This window comes from Anabrus simplex, chromosome 1 (assembly GCF_040414725.1).
Source record: "Anabrus simplex isolate iqAnaSimp1 chromosome 1, ASM4041472v1, whole genome shotgun sequence".
In the NCBI taxonomy this organism is placed as follows: domain Eukaryota; kingdom Metazoa; phylum Arthropoda; class Insecta; order Orthoptera; family Tettigoniidae; genus Anabrus; species Anabrus simplex.
Window position 1 is genome coordinate 1,570,598,696 of NC_090265.1, and position 21,150 is coordinate 1,570,619,845.

Consider the following 21,150-nt stretch of genomic DNA (forward strand, 5'->3'; position numbering starts at 1 on the left):
ACAAGTAACAGGTAATAATTTATATTGCTTTGAGTAATTAATGTTACAGGATGCTAATTTTAATGCATATTAGTCTTGTTATAAACATAAAAAATAATTTTATTTTCCAGAACTTGTTCTTCTAATCATTTAATAACTGCAGTCACATACTTGTAACTATGGACAGAATACAGTACTGTCTGCAAATTCTGTATTTTCTCCGGTAACAGAAGTTGCTGTGCCGTGGAAATTGCACCTGGGTTGGCTGGATCCAAAGAAAGCACAAACTCTCTAATTTTGTCTGTCTTTGTTGACTATAACAAAGCTTTTGACTTGATAAATAGGGAAATTCTAATACACAAACTAGAGCTGTTTGTAGGAAAAAATAACAAATTGGTGACTATTATAAATAATATTCTGACCTCAAACAGAATTATGATAGATGATGGGACAACAAGGTCAAAAATCATCATTCAGACAAATGGAGTCTTACAAGGAGACCCATTAACCCCTCAGCACCAACCTCTATACGTGGTATAGATCCCGTTTTCTTCCGTAGCCGCCGACCTCTATACGTGGTATAGACCCATACATGGTTTCGCATTTACGGCTATAGCGCCAAGAGTTTTGGTGTTATGGATATGCAAATTGTTTTGTTTCCAAGAAGACATTTTCGGGTTTATCAGTGTTCTAAATAAGAATTGAAAATCGTTAAAGTGTAGTTGCTTTTGACAAGGATAAGTATTTGTCAATTATGTCTGAGCACCAATCCCTGCTTTTTTAATAGTCCGTTTGCTTCATGCTTTCCCACAGATTAAAATAAAGAAATAATGATCTGAGAAGTTTGTCTTTTCGCGTGATGTTCTTTGCTCTAATTTTACATTAAGAGTGCGGTTTATTTATTATATTTGTCTTTATTTCTCAGCTTGTAGTCTTTTCGTAACTCTCCACGAGTGCTCTGAGTAGGCATCAGTTAGTGCTGCTTTCTGTCATACGACACGAGAAGCAGTTGTGCATGGTATATATCTCGTTTGAAAGACGATGTATCGACCTTTTAATCTGAAATATGTATCGAGTTGGTTTGATTCGTCATAAATGTTATTCCCCTCATTCAGTTTCGTCCTGCCGCTTTCGGTCCCGCTGCAGCTTCATCAGCTTGCGTGATGCACCGCGCTCAATGGCTAGCTTCTGCTGAGAGTAACGTGCTTGACATATTGTATAATTCAAATGAAAGTTTAGTCGGAAGTAGTAGTGACAGTATTAGCAGTAGTGATAATGAAATAGATGATGTGGCTGTGACCGAAGCAGTGGTAAATGAAGAGAGTGACGATGAGGAGGAACCAGTACTTGGAAATTTCGTGTAGGAGACTATAGATACGCACACAGGTCAAAGGGAAGTTTTCAAGAGTGAATTATGATTCCTAGATTCTCCAATAATATTTAGACAAGTCACAGGGACAAACATTGAGCAGTTATCTTATCAGTTTCAGCTGATGGAAGGTTTGTTTACGTAGTACAAAATACGCTTATCGGGCGGGAAACGAAATATTCAAGGCCGGCGCGTATCAGATAATACAGTTCCAAGGTTGCAGGAAATACATTTTATCAGGAAATTAGCACGCAAGAGTGAGAAATCCAAACCTCAGAGACGTATCGCGTGTTCAAAACACGGTGAAAAGAAGACATCGGTGTACTGCTGCTAGGAGTGTGCCTTGGGTCTCTGTCTCGAGTAGTGCTTCGAACTCTATCACACGGAACTAAATTACTAAGGAAATGTGAAACAATTATGTAATTATCTTCATGTACATAGTTCTACCATAAGGAATTCCAAATTTCGTGAATATCGGGCTACTCTTATACTAGTAGTAACGCTTTAAGTGAATCAATGTATTTCGTAGTTGAAATCTCATCCGGCCGCGGAGTAGGAAGCTCTTTAAACGGCTGCGACGCTGAGGGGTTAAGCCCACTACTCTTTAATGTAATCACTTCAGATATTGTCACTAAAATAATGCCTAGGAACTCCCCAGTAGTACTATACATGTATGCTGATGACATGTCTTAGGATCCAGTAATAAAGAAGAATTACAGATATTAATAGACAACCTGGAGGAATGGGCAAAGGGAAATGATTTTACTATTAACATTAACAAGACGGTACAATTGGTCTTTAGAAAGGGTGGAAGATTAGCCAAATGAGATAACATACTTCTCAGAAATGAGAAACTGAAAATTGTAAATCATTTCAAATATTTAGGAATACATCTACAAATAACCAGAATGTCATTTAGAATACGTATAAAGGAAAGAGCATTAGCAGCTATTCGTAGTATTCAAGACATCACCAATCCAGAGTTACTGGACATTAAAACAGCATTATTCTTATTTCACGCAAAGATAGTACCGATAGTAACATACGGCATACATTTAATTTGGACACACCTTACATCCAGAGACCTCGAAACATTAGATCTTGTAAAAGCAAGTTTCTTGAAAAGGACGCTAGCCATTTCAGAATTTACTCCTACAAGATTAGTTTATGAACTTACAAAGGAAACTTTCTTCATCGAGGATCTTAAATTAAGATTGCATCTACCAACAACCAAAGCTTCAGAAAAACACCTAAATGATAGGAAGGAGAAAAGGGCAAATATCGGGGAGGAATTTTATTGCACCAACGCAATGATAAATAAGGAATGGACTCAAACCAACTACGCTCTTAGACACACAGTGACTCAGTTTGCTGTGCATGGATTTCATCATCGTATATGTAAAATGAAGTCCTTTCACTCACCGGATGAACACTGCTTTTGTGAACTTTGTGGTAAACAATGTGGGAGATATCACCTACAGGACTGCTTGAAACGAACAAAATCTTGGTCATTGGCTGCAATAAATCTATTATAATTTTGTCAAAATTCTCACACAACATAGCACACACTCAATCCACGATCCGCAGCGAGTAACAACCAGGAAATTTGGAAGGGGCAGGCCAGTGGTTTTTCTGTAGGCAACAACATGACTCGGAGCTTTCAGTAGAACTTCTTCAGGCCAGAGATGAATTGATTTGCGATGTCGTATTCATTCCTTATGAATTCACAAACCTTGTGAAGGGCGTGTACGAAGCATGTCACATGCTTCAACTTAGGAAATAAAGGTTTCAATTGGTTAATAGCTGAAACCATGTATGGAGCTTGGTCCGTAACCACAAGAAGAAGTTTTTCAAACTCGATACAAGTAGGCCAGAGTTTTTGGCAGAAGTCCATAATTGATTGCATTACTGTACTGGCATTGGCTTTCTGCAGCTCATACATTTTTAACAACATGGGCTCAACGTTCTCTCCTGCTAAGGGAAAAACTAAAATGTTCAAAACATATTGTTCCATTGAGTCTAGGGTTTCATCCACAATGATTCCCACATCATACTCAGACACTTTCTCCTTGATTCTTTGTATGTTTTCTTGGTAAACAGGCTCCATGTAGTTTTTTCTTAAAGTACTCTCATCGGGCATTGACATCTTTGTGTATTTTTCAAGAAATCCCTTGAAGGCTGGATGGTTTGCCTTATTGAGTGGAATTCTTGCTTGTGTAAGAGCTGCACACAAATCAATGGTTAATTCCTTCAAATTTTGGCTTTTTGGAGAACTCTATTGAGATGCATTTTGTAATGGAGGTTGGCGTGATTTGTTTGCTTAAAGAGTCTTATTCATTTGATGTTTAGAACTGGGAATGTGTTGTTTGATATTATCTCGCTGGTGTTTTTCATAGAACAAAATTGTTGAATCACAAATAGTACATCGCATAATAGTTCCATCAGTGTCTATGAAATCTTTTTGAATTCCTGAGGCAGAACAATAAATTGGGCATTAGACACGTTTGGCATGGTAAAATTTAGTAGTACACTTGTTTAGTAATGTAACAAAGTGCTAACACCAGTTCACTTACTAACTCAATGCGACTATCACACAACTCACTCTTGCACCCACTTACTCACTTGCTGTCCACACTCTCTTATAACACCACGACAGTTACCAGAATGCTCTCATTCATCAACTGCAGTCTCAGCGATTTCTAGTAGCTTTGAGTGAAACCCAATCTTAATTCTCGGAACTACGCTGGTGCAGTTGCTGATATCTCTGCGTCACCAGCCTCCGCCTCCATGCGAACAGATGACATCTCTGACAGTAACAAACTCACATTCACGAACAACAGGCTACTGATTCTGGTGGGATAGATCACTCATTGTTAGTTGCTTTATTGCGTGCAACATTGTAGCGGTAAAGCGAGAGAAAGAGGTTTTGCCAAACACACAATTATTTTCCATTGTTGCACGTGTGCTTTCAACTATCACATGGTGTTTACTCAAAGAGGTAGTTTTTTTATTATTTTTTATTATTTTTTTTAAATATCTGTTCGTGGCGTCGACCTCTACCTCTATAGATCTTTTGCCACAAGAGATAGGCTTACTATTCACATGTACACAGCAAGCTGAGGAGGCGTTAATTGAAAGTTTAATATTTTATATTGATTAGAAATCTTATAGAATAAATTGGAATTAAACTGGGGGGGGGGGGAGAAGGGGATTATGGGCGTGGTTGGGGGGAAAAGGGATAAAGGTTCCAAAAAGAGAAAAAGGTGTGTGAAAAATGTCTGTTTCGCAACTAGAAACAAAATTTCACACTGTGATATCTTCCGAACAGCTTTAATTTACCCTACCAAAAAAGGTGCCCACCCAAAAATCCTAACCTTGGTTATCACTATCTACTCCATTAGCACAGAAATTTTCAGCAGAGACTATTTCCGCTGCACATAGTTGTCAGCTGAAACCACCTTTATGGAAACAGTTCACGACAGTTAGCTGGGACACCTGTCGCCAAGCTGCTACTGTGAAATGAATTGCTTGTAGTAAATTGATTTTCTTGTTCATTTCTTTACCGGATCCAACAAGCCACAGTAATTAGGCGCTTGCGATACAGTTGATTGAAACATTTTTTTTACCCCAAGATCAGGAGACTGCAACACGCTGGTACAATTGGGGTTGGGGGGGAATGCACAATTTTCACATTATGAAAAAATTATGTGTCCTGTGGATGAGCAGCACAATTATTCACAAAGAGCATGACTTTACTTCCTTGTGCAACCATAGAGGCATCCAATGACCTTAAAAATTATGAAAAAAACTTCAGTGGTCATCCAAGCTTGTTTGTTTGCATGAAATATCACAGGTATATTTTTTTTTGTCCTTAAAACAGCGTGGTTTTAATGACTTTCCCTCTATGACTGGCACTCTCTTATCACTGCCATCACTGTTTACACACAGCAGAGCAGTTAGTCGTTCTTTTGAACTTTTTCCACCATGGCAAGATTCATTCTTCAGCGCCAGTGTTCTGTCTGGAAGGACACTGAAAATAAAAGTCTGGTCTCGTCCACGTTATATACGTCACGCGGCTCGTACCCCTGCAGTAGCGATGGCAGTCTCTTGAACCACAGCTCCTTACCTTCCGTGTCCACAGAAGCACTTTCTCCGGAAATCTTCTTGAAAACTATTCCATGTCGCACATTAAATCAAGTATCCCATCCATTTGATGCAGTAAAATTATCAATTTTCAATCTTGCAGCTATCTTCTTGGTTTTCGCCCATAATCCATAATATGGTTCCATCTGTAGGGATATTGAAATCTTCTGCTTGCTGGTACCAAGTGAAAAAGATATTCTCCAGGTGAGCGAATATAAATTATTTACAATGAATCAATAACAATAAATTTCCACCTTTTTTAATACTTATATTTGCATTAAGCAAATCAATTAATCATACACAGTAAGTTTCATTCCATTTGGAACATCTTCAGCTATATAACAATGCTTAGGTCAAATTACAAAGTATTTATCTTCTTAAGAACATCTTGAGTACCTAGTTTTACTTAAAATCTACATGAATTAAAAAAATTAAAATCAATGTGGATGGTTGAATGGGGTGGTGAAATGGGAGGGTAAAATGGAATTTATTTAGCCTATTTTAAAAAAACTATATCTATTCATTTGAACAGATGTTGTAAAAATGTTTTTTTTTATCGAGCTCTTTTTTCACTTAAGCTATACAGTATGTTATTCTACTTGTCTACTAATAAAAGTATTTGAAAAGTAATTTTCCTTTGTCACTGTTCTATATTTAACAAGGATGCTCTTTTCTTTTGCTCCTTCCAAGGCGAATGTTGTTTGTTTTGATTTTATAAATGTCTCTCTTGAATTCTGTTAATTCAGGTTCCCTGAAGCTGATTGCTGTGATACTGTTATTGAAAGAGCTTTTCCAAAATCTGTAATGAAATAAAATGGGGGGATCTGTTTTTTTAAACGTGTTTTAACTCTGCACAAGGAAACCTAGTGTATAAAAGAGTGGTTTCATACTTTTTTGTTGACAAAATCTACTGTGTCCTTGGAGGAGCGACGGCTGATGCAGCCTTCCGTCTTGTGAAGTAATGATGTGCGTGTTCCAAAGCTTGTTCCACCTTTGGTGGAAGCAAGGCTGTAGAGTAAGGAAAGGTTGTGTTGCTTACAGTCACGGGTTCGGCTTTAGAAGAAGGGGTAGGGGGAATAGATGTACATGTACATTGATGTAAATATTGTATATTTGTGCTATTTTGTTTCCGTCTAGGCTCTCTTTTGTTTGTTTTTTCATTTGCGCTTTCATTATGTTTTTTAGCATTTTTTCAACTCATATTATGTAAATTATTCCAACCCCCCTAATTTTTTCACTGAAGATGGCTCAAACGAGCCGAAACATGTCTGAACTTGTTTACTCCGTCTAATGACGGAATATATGATGTATTGAATAGGAGGATACTTTCATTTTTCGCCATTGTAAAATGTACAGGAAGACGGAAGTTCGTTCATTTTCTTTCTTTTATAGTCTGCATTGCTTTTAATGCCTAATGCTTCCAGATGTGATAATTTCCCTTCGTATAAAGGGTTCCTATTATCAGTTATATCATTTAGGTTATTATCCTGATTATTTTGTTGATCTTTTTTTTTTTCTAGTGTATTTAGAAGACCTCCTTTATTTGTTTTATGTAATATTATCAAATCTTGCTCTATAGTGGTGAACTGATGACCGGTTGCACTCATATGCTGGCCCATCGAGGAAACTTTTTTATGCCTCTCGGTGTTGACGTGCTTGAAGTATCTTACCATAATTGCCCAATATAAAATTTTTCACATTGTTGACATTGTAATTTGTAAACCCCTGAATCTAAATGTTTGTGCTTCCCTAGGGAATTAACGCTGTTGTTGTTAAAAATTTTTTACATTTACATGTAGTTTGAAGTTAAAGAATATACGTCGTTCGTGGAATAGGTCTAAAAACATATTAAAATACTGCATCTTATGACATTCTTAAAAATTAGTGCTTTTTAATGAAGAAACATCCTGTTTGAAACACTGTGCTTTTAGGATGTGAAAGCGAATTAAATTTTGAAATAGAGCATAGACCTTGGTTTGGTTGAATCCTTCAAATAGAAGTGAAAATTTCTAGGATGTTGAGAAATGTAGGTCTGACTCATTGGTTGAATGGTCAGCGTTGAGGCCTTCGGTTCTGAGGGTGCCGGGTTTGATTCCCGGCCAGGTCAGGGATTTTAATCGCCTCTGATTAATTCTTCTGGTCCAGAGATTGGGTGTTTGTGTTTGTCCCAACATTCTCCTCTTCATATTCAAACAACACACTACACTACCAACCACCACAGAAACACGCAATAGTGATTACATCCCTCCATATAGGATTGGCATCAGGAAGGACATCCGGCCATAAAACAGGGCCAAATCCACGTGTTACACAGTTCGCACCCACAACCCCACAGGTGGGGGAAAAGCGGTAGAAAAATAATATGATGTTGAGAAATGTAGATATCAACTATGTTGTGGTCACTATGTTGACTTGACAAATTAGATTCTTGATTTGTGATGATTTATGTTCTTGGAACAAACTGGATACTTTCTTATCTTCTGATATTCTGTCAATTCACTCCAGATTGTTCAAAATGGATGAGTTTGGAAAGTAGATCAACATCTGAAAGAAAAAGTTCTGAGAGGGAGAATAAATTAATATAGATGCTAGAGAAATTTACTTTAAAATGTAGATTGGAAACTCGCTCAGAAAATGTGAATATGCGGACAATTTGAGTGCTTCTGTTGTCAGGTTTTGAATTACCATTGTTTGTCAGCTGATGACGGCTTGAAACAATTCGAAACATGTACTGACCAATTGTAACTCATCACAGGTAATACAAGTATTGATTAGGTTGACTTTAATTAATTAAGATTTTGTTTTGTAACTGATAACTCAGTATGGATCACAATTAAATTTGTAACAATGGGTATGACTATTCATTGACTATGCACTCTGTCATGTTACTCATAATACATCATTAGTTGATGTCATTTCAGGGTCAGTTGTCAGAGAATGGTGAAGAAAGTGAGAATACTGCAGAAGAGAATGCACGGCTTCAGGAACAACAAATTCGTTTGTATGAAACTGCTTACGAGACTCTTGGGAAGTCATGGCCAGCCAGTCAAGAAACACAAGGTCTGCATATAAATTCCTTTATTTGTAAAAAGACCTGATGCATTGTTAAAAATGTTTAGAAATTATACGGAGAATAGCTTCTCGTTTATCTTTTTTAATATTCAGGTAGATTTGAGGAAATAACTTTTCACATCCTCAGGATTTAAACCCAAACTTTTAGATTTCTAGTCTGACTAGAGTTTTAAGTTAATGATGTTTTACAGTGAAAACTGCTTAAGCCAGAACCTGGGAAATCTAGAAAACTGTCTGTCAGAAAATTTCTGTAGTCCCATAAGTTTCTCATAATTAATACGTTAAAAATTCTCAAACAAAATGGAAATGGTCTAGCATGGAAATGAAAAGAATTTTTCCGTTTCAGCAATTCTAATTGCTGTATAAGACAGGAAATTTCTGTTGAGAAATTCACAGTATTAGTTTGTGTACCATTAGTACATAGGTTACCCCACTGACAGAATACCGTAAAACTTCATTAAGACGTTTGTGCAGGTGGAAAGAGAAAAGTGAAAGGAAAGAGAACATGATAAACGAGAAAACTTTCCATTGAATACGCGAAAAAAATTTCCAACAGTGATGTGGAATTACTTTATACAGTTTTTGACATACGTGCATTGTACAGTGAACACTGTATCTGTACATAGGCCTATACGATGTTCCTGAAAATAAGAGATGAGTATAAAATGGTGTAAAAAACATGAGGGGGCAAATATGTAAACCTTTTCCACTGGGTCTAATAAAATAACAGCGTGTCAAAAAATTGTGGAAAACACAGGACAACAAATATGAAAACATTTGCACTAGGTCTCATATTCCAGGACACACTCTTTCTATAACAAATGTAATATTGAACTGTTGAAGCATATTTTGAAAAAGTGGGTTATTGTCATTAAAGCTTGTTTTATGGTCACACTTTTCGACAGTGAATTATTCGGAGGTACCCACTTGGCCATGTGCAAAAGGGTGATTTTGGCTGCCATCTTGAAGACTAAATAACTTTGCCAATACATGGCACTGGTTCGTCCTTTGCACCTACTTGAGTCGAAGGTGTGAGTTTCAACATTAACACCACCTCAGTGTGCTTCAAGATGCAGATACCTGGTCACTTCCTGAAGGATTTTAATTTTGTCTTCATTAGTAAGCAATTTCAGAACATTTTCCCTTCCTGTAACTGGGCTATCACAAGACAAATGTGCACCATGCTAGCCTTCCTATCACGATTATGTGCCTAATCTGTAGGTAGGCTATCACGTGACAAATATTCACTAACCTTATCTGTACCACTCAACACAGAATAATTTTTTTAAACTTCTGACCAGAATACAAAATAAAGGCAAAGACAGGCTCACTGGGTCATTCAGTAATCTCGCTGCTACTGGCAAGCAAAATTGAACTTCCCAGAGGCTAACAGCTTGCTCCCTGAAATGCAGTTTACCCTGTAAAGTTCAGGAATTCAAGGCCATTCCCTGTTATCACGCAACTTTATTTGAGCTGCCTCCTGTGGTGAGGGCTTATCTGTTGTGAAAATCATGTTAGATATACAAGGGATGACAAAAACATTATCAGGGCTGGAAATAATTTGATCGAAGTACACAGTACTAGCGTAAATGTGTTACTCGGTAAGTGAGGTATTTTTATTGTATACTGTCCCCATATCATGAATCGTTGCCCTAGCTAGTCAGTCGGGAGCCATGAGCAATCCACAGAGGTGGACCGTTCATGTTCCCGATGGTTAAATATGATAGGAGAACACTATTTATATATGAGATCAAATTCAGCAAGTAACAGTGACACATTTCAAGGATAGGTAATCTGATAAAATAAATACTACCATAAAACAAAACCTGAATTGGACAAAAATTTAAACTGAGATTTCGCAATATGGCCACAAATAAATAACAAATTAAAAGTTCTGATATCTTCTTGTCAAATGAATATTAAATAGATTACAAAATTAAATTGGTTCAAGATCTGGCCTCTACAACCACTTCATCAAATTCTGAAACAAATATCGAAAGAAATGACTTAGTTCCAGATCGAATCTTGTCCAAAAAATAAATGAATATCCTATAATATAACTATCTCATTTTTTCACTCGTGAATGTTTCACTTAAAATCATAAATGAATGTTAATATCTTTTGTTAACATAAGTTATTTTTGGGTGATCATACTGGATCATCCTTATAATGAATTACAGTATGACTGTGTCTTGTTTAAGACATTCCATTCTCAAAAATTTCATCACTCAGTTTTCTTAAGTTGCAACCTATTTCCAATCTATCATAAATCAAATGAATTTAAGATCTGAATTGAATGAATCTGTTGCTTTACTGACTGTGACAATATTTGACGATGTTGAGGTTTGAGGATCTAATAAAATGTTACTGACTAAGGTTGACTGTAAAGTTTTACAAAGAATTTACTCTGTTATTTTACCATGTTATCTTACGATGTTGTATTTTCTCAACTGAAATGACTAGGTGTCAGTCTTGTCTATTCTAAGATCAAATGTATAAGCTCAAAATATCATACAACAATGGTATACCCTACGGACATGGGTGTATTCAACAAAATGACCATCAGGAAAATACAATATTGGACACAAAAATAGAAATCTTCACAATGCTATCTACAAAATCAACCATCTATAGATAATATCCCACTTGTCATAGACATGCACCTGTATCAGACTCTGGCTGAATTATTGAAGAAAATATCCATTCTCGATGCCGTTAGATGAATTTGCAATGCTTTCAATGACATTAGCCCCACGTGTAAAAAAAAAGAAATGCTTCTGGAAATATGGCATTAAAAGCAACACAGAAGAAGAAAATTTGAAATTAGTGGAAGAAAACCCCATCTCTAATGTGCCTTGATTATCGTTGGAACAAAACCACAAGATTACATCGGTTATCAACAAGAATGTACAAACTGAAGCTGGATTTCAGACTAAATTATTGAAGCAACAGTAAATAGGGCCGAAGGAGGCAGTGGCGATGAAGATGAAAATTCAGGAATTGGTAATTTTGAAATTGTTGTAGTTACTAGTAATTGTTAACACAGTACAGCATAAATAACATGCTAAAATTTTATTTTTGTGTTACTGCATAGGTAGTGCAATTGTTGAACCTCACTTAAAAATTCAAGACTGCAGAGATGTATCACAGAAACCAATAGCATTTAAAGAATTTGCTGAAATGTCAGACTATAAAAAAGTAAAAAACCCATCCACTTTAATAGAGAAAGCGGGTTGTAAAATTGACAAAAAATGATTTAGTTCTGCGTAAAAAGTAGAAGAAGAAGAAGAAGAAGAGTCTAAGAGTGCCATATAGCAGTGAAATACAGTAGTTAATTTTAAAATGTTAGTTTGTATTCTTTATTTACCTATATACAGTACATAAAAAACTATATTGTACTGCAGCTTAATTTGCATTTGTTTTAATTTGAACATGTCCTACGTGGAAACCTTCATTCATTATTACCTTGAAGTTCCTTTGATTTAAAGGCAAGAGAATTCATATTCCTGACACTGTTGTATATTTTTATATATCATATTTACTTGCATATGTCTCGCCATCGTTTGTATATTATGCACTCTTATGGAGTTAACCCTCAAACACACGTGTATGGGGTGGAATCCACCCCAGGTCATTTTATTTCCTAGTGAAATGTACAAATAACTTTCCTGTGCTCTCCCCGCTCTTATATCTTTCTGGCTGGATCCCCGCAGAAAGAGTCATTCTTACATAATCTATCTTAAAATCTCCAATTAATACAGTAATTCATATTTTACAATGCAATGATATGTGGGATGCAAAGCACCCCAACGCGTGTGTCTGCGTTCTAAGATTTGGCGCGTGTGCTTGAGGGTTAAGGGAGAAAAATACTCTCTGCATATATCTTGCATAGGTTGGTTTTCTATTGTCAATAAAATTGCAACAAATATATACCCTATGCAGAGGTGGATTTACAATATTGGCCCACTAGGCATGTGCCTATGGTTAGCAGCACTGGGAAACAGCAGTTTTGGTTGATACTATTTTTTCTTTACACCTTCAATAATATTTTTGTATGCTAAGAATAATTACATTTATAAGTTATTGCCATAATATTTACTATTCATTCTTAGAATAACAAAAATACCTGTGTGATCTTATTTTTCTTACTGCTAAGAAACATACATACATACATACATTTAATACCTCTAATACTCAGTCCCTTTCAGTATGACAGATCTATTACTCAAGGTATTGCTACTGGCTAACTGTATGTTGGTGTCTCCTTCTCTAAAGAGGCCACGAACCTACTACCCTGGCGTAGCAGGGGAAGAGGTGATACTCCCACATGGCACTTCCCAGGTGGCGTAAAGGGGGGTCCTAATCGGCTTGCTGGCAGACTTGAGGGAAATAAAATACCTCTCGTGCACTAAACACACAACCCCCTGTGGGTGGGGGATGCAAACGAAGAATTCACCCATGGTATCCTCTGCCTGTTGTAAGAGGTGACTAAAAGGGGCAACCAAGGTATGATCAAATTAGAACCATGAAACTACTTGTGATTAGTACCACCATGCAGGGAACACCATGGGTCGCTTTTACTTGCGCGTAGTACCACTATGTTAAGTACCAAATAAGTTTGTGATTAGTAGCAAACGAGAGCGCGACGGCTTTTACATTACATGTGATTAGTAGCACTATATGAGCGACACCATGGGAAGAGGGAACCCATGGTTCTGGCTTGCCTGTGATTAGTACCCACTATATGAGGAACATCACAGGATAGTACAAGTCCCTGTGGTTAGTACTCTTATGTGATGAACACCGTAGGTTTGCGTTGCCTGTAAATGGTGCCGCAATGTGCGACACAGCGTAGGTCTGTAATACATGTGAGAATTTCATTACCTGTGAGTAGTACCATAATGTGTGGAATACCATGAGTCTACGCTACTCTTGATTAGTACCGCAACATGACAGATACCATGGTTCTACTTTCCTAGCGCTAAGTACCATTGTGAGGGGCCGCTGACTTGGATTTTGGACCCCTTTCGACTACAAGAATCATCGATTCAGTATTGTGCTATAGAAGCAGTCCCTGGGTCAGTAATACTATTGTTCTACGCCAGCTTCTGTGCACGTGAGGCACTGTGGGTTGGTTCCACTGATCCTTTTAAATTCATATCCATCAATCCATTCATTTTTCATCCTCACGTTTTGAATTGTGATCAGTGGATGTTTTTGGGCTTTTAATTTGTCATTTCATTTCGTACCATTAGTGGCCAATGACCTAGATGTTAGGCCCCTTTAAACAACAAGCATCATCATAATTATCACCTCTAAAGGGGAGCGACCTTCTGACATCTAATGTTTGCCCAGCCCTTGTCCTGTTTCTCTACGGGGTCGGATATGAGGCGAGATGAATCTGTCGTGGCGGGTTTTTATGACTGGATGCCCTTCCTGACATCAACCTCTTCAAAGGAGATAATGAGATGAAATGAATGACATGATATATGATATTAGGAAGGGAGAAGGTGAAACCTGGTGCCAGCAGATAGCCTACTTTTGTTGAATAGCACCAAGGGGTCTGCTTAAGGCTTAATGTCTCCATCCGACGGCTTAATCACCATCAACTGCGTCATATGCCCTCACTTTATGTGAGCACTGTGGAGAGGTTTGGAATTTAATCCAGGTTTTTGGCACACAATCTAGTGATTAGAAATTGTATACCACCACCCCCCCCTACCCTGCTGGCCAACATTCTGACGGTGAAGCTCTTTTCGACCAGTGGGACTCGAACCGGCTAACCACGGTGTCAGACCATTTAGACTTCAATGCCTTAACAATCATGACCACCAGGCAGGCTTGTCTGACATCTAAGAGCAAACCATGAAGAATAGATCAATGAGTTCGCTACTGTCAAAGTGAGATGAGAACTTCTAAGACTGGTAAATTTATTTTCATCTTTCAAAGTTATCAGGTTCAGAACACTTCCATTTTTGTAAATATTACTATATTCTGTAGTTATTTCAAGTACTTGTTTGTTCTTTTTTGGTGGGAAGATGCTATAATTGCGCCTAGAGGCGCAGATATGTTAAATCCACCACTGACAGTCTGACTTGCATTTTCGCACACAGTCCTAAGTGTAGTAGTCTCCCCTTGTTTGGATGAAGAGCTGGTGAGCATTATAGTATTGTATGACCCTTGGGTATTCCCTGGTCTGTTCAACTAGATGGAATGTATCATGTTCAATTGTCTTCAGTTCTAGTACAACATTATATCTGATAGACTTAAAGTGTAAGCTGGAGTGCAGTGTATTTTTGTATTAATAGTTTGCCTTGCAGCGTGATTTAGTTTGTCCGTGATTTATGGAGAAATGTTTTTAAGTTTTATGATGAACTCTTGGAGAAGTATGGTAATTTAATGCGACAACGTTTAACATATGCTACTGGCATAAACAGGCATTTGATCTTGAAATTATCTACAAACCAAGAAAAGCATTCCAGAGGCCAAGAGTGGAAAGTCCATGATTTCAAAAAATCAAGTTAAGTTGCCTTATTCTGCACATATACCTTGTAATCTGATTTTCAAATTGTAATTTTGGGTAAAAAGTATAAGCTAATTAGATGCAATTCTTTTCAGCCGATCTTTGTGAGCAAATAATGTCATTTGAATTGCCCTATACTCTGCTCATCAAAGAATAGTGTCTTTATTTCCTTGATTCTCAAAGCAGTATAGAGCCAATTGCTAACATAAGTTGTTGAATATAGAACATCTGTATTTAAACTGTACTTAGTTTGTGATGGTAATCACAGAGAAAGCTCTGAAAATTATAATTTTACCTCAGAATGTAGGTATATATAACTGGTTTCTTTGCAGCATTCAGCATTGACTGCAGCATATTTTACTTTGTTGGTCATCACCAAGTTCTGTTGTGAATTCTCCTTCTCTATATGACATGAGTTTTAGGAATATAAAGCTACTCTTAAGGATGTGGTGGTGATTAAACTTGGCGAGACATTAATAGTAGGCTAATTTGTACCTACTGTAGTATTTTCATGCATGTAATGATACATTACCACCATGAATATGATACACTGTCACCAACATTAGGGCTACACTATCTTTGTAATTGCCGGTTGGGTAGTAGTATCAGTCAAGAGTGGGCAGGAGGAGGAAACACAAATAAATACAGTAATATCAAATGCACCAAAAGAAACAAGATCAAACAGAATACTTACCTTTAAAGAAAAGAATTCCTTCTCCACAAACACCCATGTGGAAGACAAAGTGGAGCACATCCACAAAAAGAAATCTTAAAGAAATGGAGAAAATAACGGTTTGCTACCCTGAGAACCAATTTCATACTAACTCTACTTAGTTGTTAACACTTTGCGCCCGGCGGTAGTAATATTACTGCCACTCGGTGTCCGCCCGAGTGCTGCTGTTAGTAATACTACTACCACAAAATTTGAAATTCAATCACTCGAAAGCTATTAATGTTATCGAATGAGTTTTTGTTTTAACGTGTTGTCGATTTCATTTACTATTCAGAGGTGGTATTATCGATCGATAGTGATTGGTGGTGCAACTTTGGGACAAAGTTTCATAGCCATGTGTGCTCAGCTAGATCTTATCTAATTGCTAACATACATACTCCTCACATGCTCTGGTTTGATGAGCTCAAATTTATGTGCGCATGTTCTATTGATGGATTATATGACTTTACAGATTTAGAATGAAAGTGTAGTAAGTCAACAATCTGTAATCATCTCTCAAGTAGTCAATTTTTGCTGTATATTGAGATATGGATCCCGGATCCATTACAAGTAAAGGAATTCCTACGTGTGCATACAGCCCACGGATAAGTGAACAGATTATTACGGAACTTGTAAACGATTTAGATTCTGATCTGTATGAAAGTGATCGTGAAGAAGAAAATTAGAATCTGCAAGCCCCTCATCACCAGAAGAACCCGTTGCAGAAACACGAAGGGAGGTTGACGCAAGTGTAATAGACTAATATAACTTGAAAACAATATTCTTTAACCCATGGGTAAATAATGTCAATATCGAGCTCGAATTATTGTTGTTGTTGTTGTTGTTGTTGTTGTTGTTGTTATTATTATTATTATTATTATTATTATTATTATTATTATTATTATTATTATTATTATTACTTGTGAGGTACGGCTATGAAGTGTTTACATCCATTTAGTATTATTATTTACATAGTTATGTATGGACGATCGTATTATTTGTCATGAAACATCAGTTGTATATATATATTAATATGAGTTTATTTAATATAAGAACATGTTATTAATAGTATATAATGTATCATTACTTGTATATATGATGTATAATCCACTACAATATTGTGCAACTCACTGTAATATCCAGAAAAATGTATCTTTGGCACTAGATAGTTGTAGAAATTTCTTTACATTATAACTAGGCTATTGGGCACTCTAGAATCTATGAGAAAATATGTTGTGTCATATCCTTCTAGGAGCCTAGCCAGGCAACGTATATAAGGAGGCAGTTGATGTTTAACAGAGAGTTGTTAACAGGGGTTGTTTTGATGAGACTTGTGTGGAAGTCGTATTAGCCATGCGGTTGAAGTCAAGTATGTGAATTGGTTTTGTTGGGTTGGTAGTTGACATGCATTTGCTGCAGTCTCTTCTTATTCTTTCATAGTAGTGCCTTGTTTCATGATGGCAGTTCATTAGTGCACGTGTGTAGAGGATGTAAATAGAATTCGTGTAATAATTTGTAAATAAACTGATGATGATGATGCTTGTTGTTTAAAGGGTCTAACATCTAAGATCATTGGTCCTGTAAATAAACTATTTTGTGTGCGTTTTTGTGAATACATCAAGGTGAGGAGCACAGGAACACAATGGAAAGAAGATATTGCTCCTGTGAACATGCCTGTTTTTCCTTCCCCTATCAAAATTTTGTGAATGTTTGACAGATGATTTGGTGAGTAGTGTTGCTGCTGAAATTACTGAAGAATCATGAGCACCATCTGTGGAAAGGCTAGTAGGTAGAGGTTATTTTTCACACAGACTAACTTCAGTGGGCGTGAGGAAGGAAGGACACTCGCAACGTACGTGCAAGGTTTGCTACGACAAGTCCAAATACAACAGTGGCCATCCTGGGAAGGATATGATGACCGTATATTGTCGTAAATATGACATAGGTCTTTGCATAGGAGAATGTTTCAAGTTTTACTATACCAGAGCTAGGTGTTGGGAATAACAATGTGTAATTCTGTTGTTCAGTGACTGAAAACTACCAAACTTTTCTGAGTGAATTAGAAACAAATGTGTGAACAAGGATACCAGAATATACCAATATTGTTGCCTGATTTTATTTCCAATGTTGAAGGTATGTATTTTTGAATTGATTTCATGTCATAGTCCACTTTTTCTAGAATATGTGTATAAATTTGTTTGTTTATACTGCAAAAACTGACAAAACTCTGATTTTTTTCTGAGAGTTTAAATCACGCCGGCACAGGGTAGGGATGCTATCTTGACTCGTCTGGGCTCACAGTGTTAATCATACGTAAACTTTAAGAAAAACTGAATGATCAAAGGTGATGGGAAGGGTAAGAGAAAAATAAATAAAATTATTTCAATGAAAATGTAAAATAATTAACTAGTGGATCTAACCACATGCTTAGCAATTTCAAAAAATGAATGACTTGAACTGATGATGAACAAATTATTAATTTAATTTACAACATTAAATATAATGGAAATATATCTCAACCAATTTATTTTTATTTATTTTCCTGATGGTACAAGTTAAGCTGTGCACAAATTGAGTAAAATGTGCAAGCAACAAATAATTTACAATAATTTACAAGTCAAGGTGAAACATAAAGTTGAAATCGAGAGAGATATGTACAATGCAGAAAAATCGAAAGAAAAGGTACAAGAATGATGTAAAATATAAGTCAATACATATAATAATAAATGAAAACTAAACTACGATGTCCAGTTGTTGCAGCCATTTAATAGCTGTTGTTGAAGCTGTGAGGAGGTCATCAATAGTTCTGCGGAAGACTCCTATGTGGGCATCTGAAGGTGATGTGTCGCATTGTCTGGAGTTCTTCACCACAGTCACAGCGTGAAGGTGGTCGCAGGCCCCAAGAATGCATCGCAGAGCCTCTTCTTCCATGCCCAGTGCACACTTTGTTTAGTGGGACCCATACACTCCACAGGAGATGAAATCCGGGCGGGGGCTGCATAGGGTCAAAGATCGTTCGCCATTCGTTGGGGGCCTTAACAGTCCATTCTTCTTTCCAAGTTCACAGTCCACAATGGTTTTCTTTCATCAGTTTTTTTTAGCCAGCAGCAAGGGAGGGTATCTGGATTTCAGTTGGGTTGAAGCGATTCTTTGGATGTCTTGATGAATTGGAAGTGATTTACTGGCCTGTATTTTACTTGCTTCTTGGACAAGATTGTTTTTGCGGCTTACGAGGGAACGGTACGAAGTCGGACGGTGAATTTCCATTTGAATTTTACATATTCGTGAAGGTCTTTTTAAGCTGAAACAGGTAGTGGAAGTCTAATTTTTCGCTGGTCCTTTTTAAGGGGCCATTTGGGAGCTCGAAGTTGGCGGTGCGCGCAGTGAATTGTACAGTACATGCCGGCACCCGTCAGCGCTCACAGCCAGCGGCTGTCTTGCCTCGCCTTCCCTCTCCACTCGTTCGGTTCTCCTCTGTCCCCCACTACATACGGCTGCCTACAGTTGTGTACACGGGATTGCGGGTGAAGACTGACGTTAGTTGGGGCATTTTATTTACAAAGATGAATTCATTATGGAATAAATAAACAATAAAATGGTTTACAAATCACTACTTAACATACAAACAATACATAATCAAATATCATCTGCATCATTCAAAGTGTTCACGAAATGACTTTATTCTAACACAGTCTGGTATTGTCTCATTCTACATGGCATGGTAGTGAAAATCTAACACAAAATGTGAATAACAAAAGCAAGACAGCAATGTGCGCACCTTATAAACGAAACATTGGTACAATCATTTCCAGCACACATTTTATCAGTCAAATAATTAAAATTCGCTTGCGAGACAGTATGGAGTTGTGGTATATTGTCATTAATGGAATAACCCCCCGCTTTTCAACCATATTTCAGCATTGGTACAAAACAATCAGCTTGTAATTGGTTATGCGCTAGTATTTGACTAGTTATAATGAAAAGTCTGTTTTTGGGTTTTAATTTTGACTGGCCGTGTTGATTCCTTACTCGTCAAATTTTTCCATTCGACGGACTAAACATTTTAGTTGTAGGAAGAGTCCAAGATCACACGGCTGGCAAAGATACGTAGTTCCTTTCGGTAAGTATTCACTTCGTACATGTTTGTTCATCAGGGATGCAAGTTGTGCATTTTTGCCCTGGCCACTGAATGAATCTATGAGAAGAAGATTTCTTCCGTCTTCCTGTAACTGCGGACAAAAAACGTTTTGAAACCAGTCACGTACATGCCCTTTCCCAACATTCCCGGAAGATGAACAATCAATTACGACATATTTAAAGGCATCCATGTAGGTATTGATACTTTCTTGTACTCTAGGTCGAAACTTTCGATTAATTTCCTAGAAAACGATCAAGAACAAATGTCCCATTTCTCCTGCTTTAGAAATGTGACATTGCACTGTGTGCGAATCATTGTTGGACATGTATCAAAAAATAAAGGAACGAGGACTTATGTACGCCGTACGGAAGTATAAGAAGACCCGGAGACAAATTTATGGAATCGTCAACCAATGGAGAAATTAGGAAATGTGCAATGGTTCGAGCTTATGTGAAAGAAGAGTTCGTAAAGAATGCGTAAAACTATTTCGGCAAACAAGCGTAGCAAGAACGTCTTTCACACCACGAAAATCATAACTTCTCTGTTTTGCCATTTCGTACTCAAATCGGGACTGGTCCGAATTCCAGATATTGGCCTCCGGGATCCCTTTCTTTTCTTGCACTTCATTAATGAATGTTACAAACTTTTTAGCCACTTCGTGTTGTACTTCTTCGTCTGTTTTAAACGTTTTACTGACTAGTTTGGTTACTTTTCGGAACCGATTTTTCAAACGCCTTTTAAGGTTTGTCAAGTATGAGTCGCTTTGGAGAGAGTGTTTGGGGCAATACAACTCTCTACCCTCACCAATCCAACGCTCAGTGTCCGATTTTGTTACGTATAAATAACGCATCCTTGCCTTGGTGAACTCTTCTTTCACATAAGCTCCAACCATTGCACATTTCCTAATTTCTCCATTGTGTTCAACGTGGTTCACGATTCCATAAATTTGTCTCCGAGTCTTCTTATACTTCCGTACGGCGTACATAGGTCCTCGTTCCTTTATTTTTTGATACATGTCCAAAAAAGATTCGGAATCATAATTTTCCACTGACTTACAGGGTCTTCCTCGGCCATCACAAGACTTGTTATCTTCGTTAAACTCATCTCCGTTTTTGCGTTTTTTCGGTGTTCTTCTCCCGTCCTCAACGCCGTCTTCGTCTTCTGAAAAGGCGAGGCAGGGCAGCCACTGGCCGTGAGCGCTGACGTGTGCCAGC

The 21,150-nt window shown here is 37.3% G+C and overlaps 1 protein-coding gene across 3 annotated transcripts in view; it reads left to right on the forward strand.

The window, feature by feature from the left end:
- The window catches only part of LOC136858532 (proteasome adapter and scaffold protein ECM29), a 925,266-nt gene that overhangs the window by 865,525 nt on the left and 38,591 nt on the right, over positions 1-21,150 (forward strand). For all 3 annotated transcript variants that reach the window (XM_067138136.2, XM_067138135.2, XM_067138138.2), the window contains one exon: positions 8,413-8,551. In XM_067138136.2, coding sequence (XP_066994237.2) covers positions 8,413-8,551 — 139 coding nt within the window. The remainder of the gene's footprint in view (positions 1-8,412; positions 8,552-21,150) is intronic.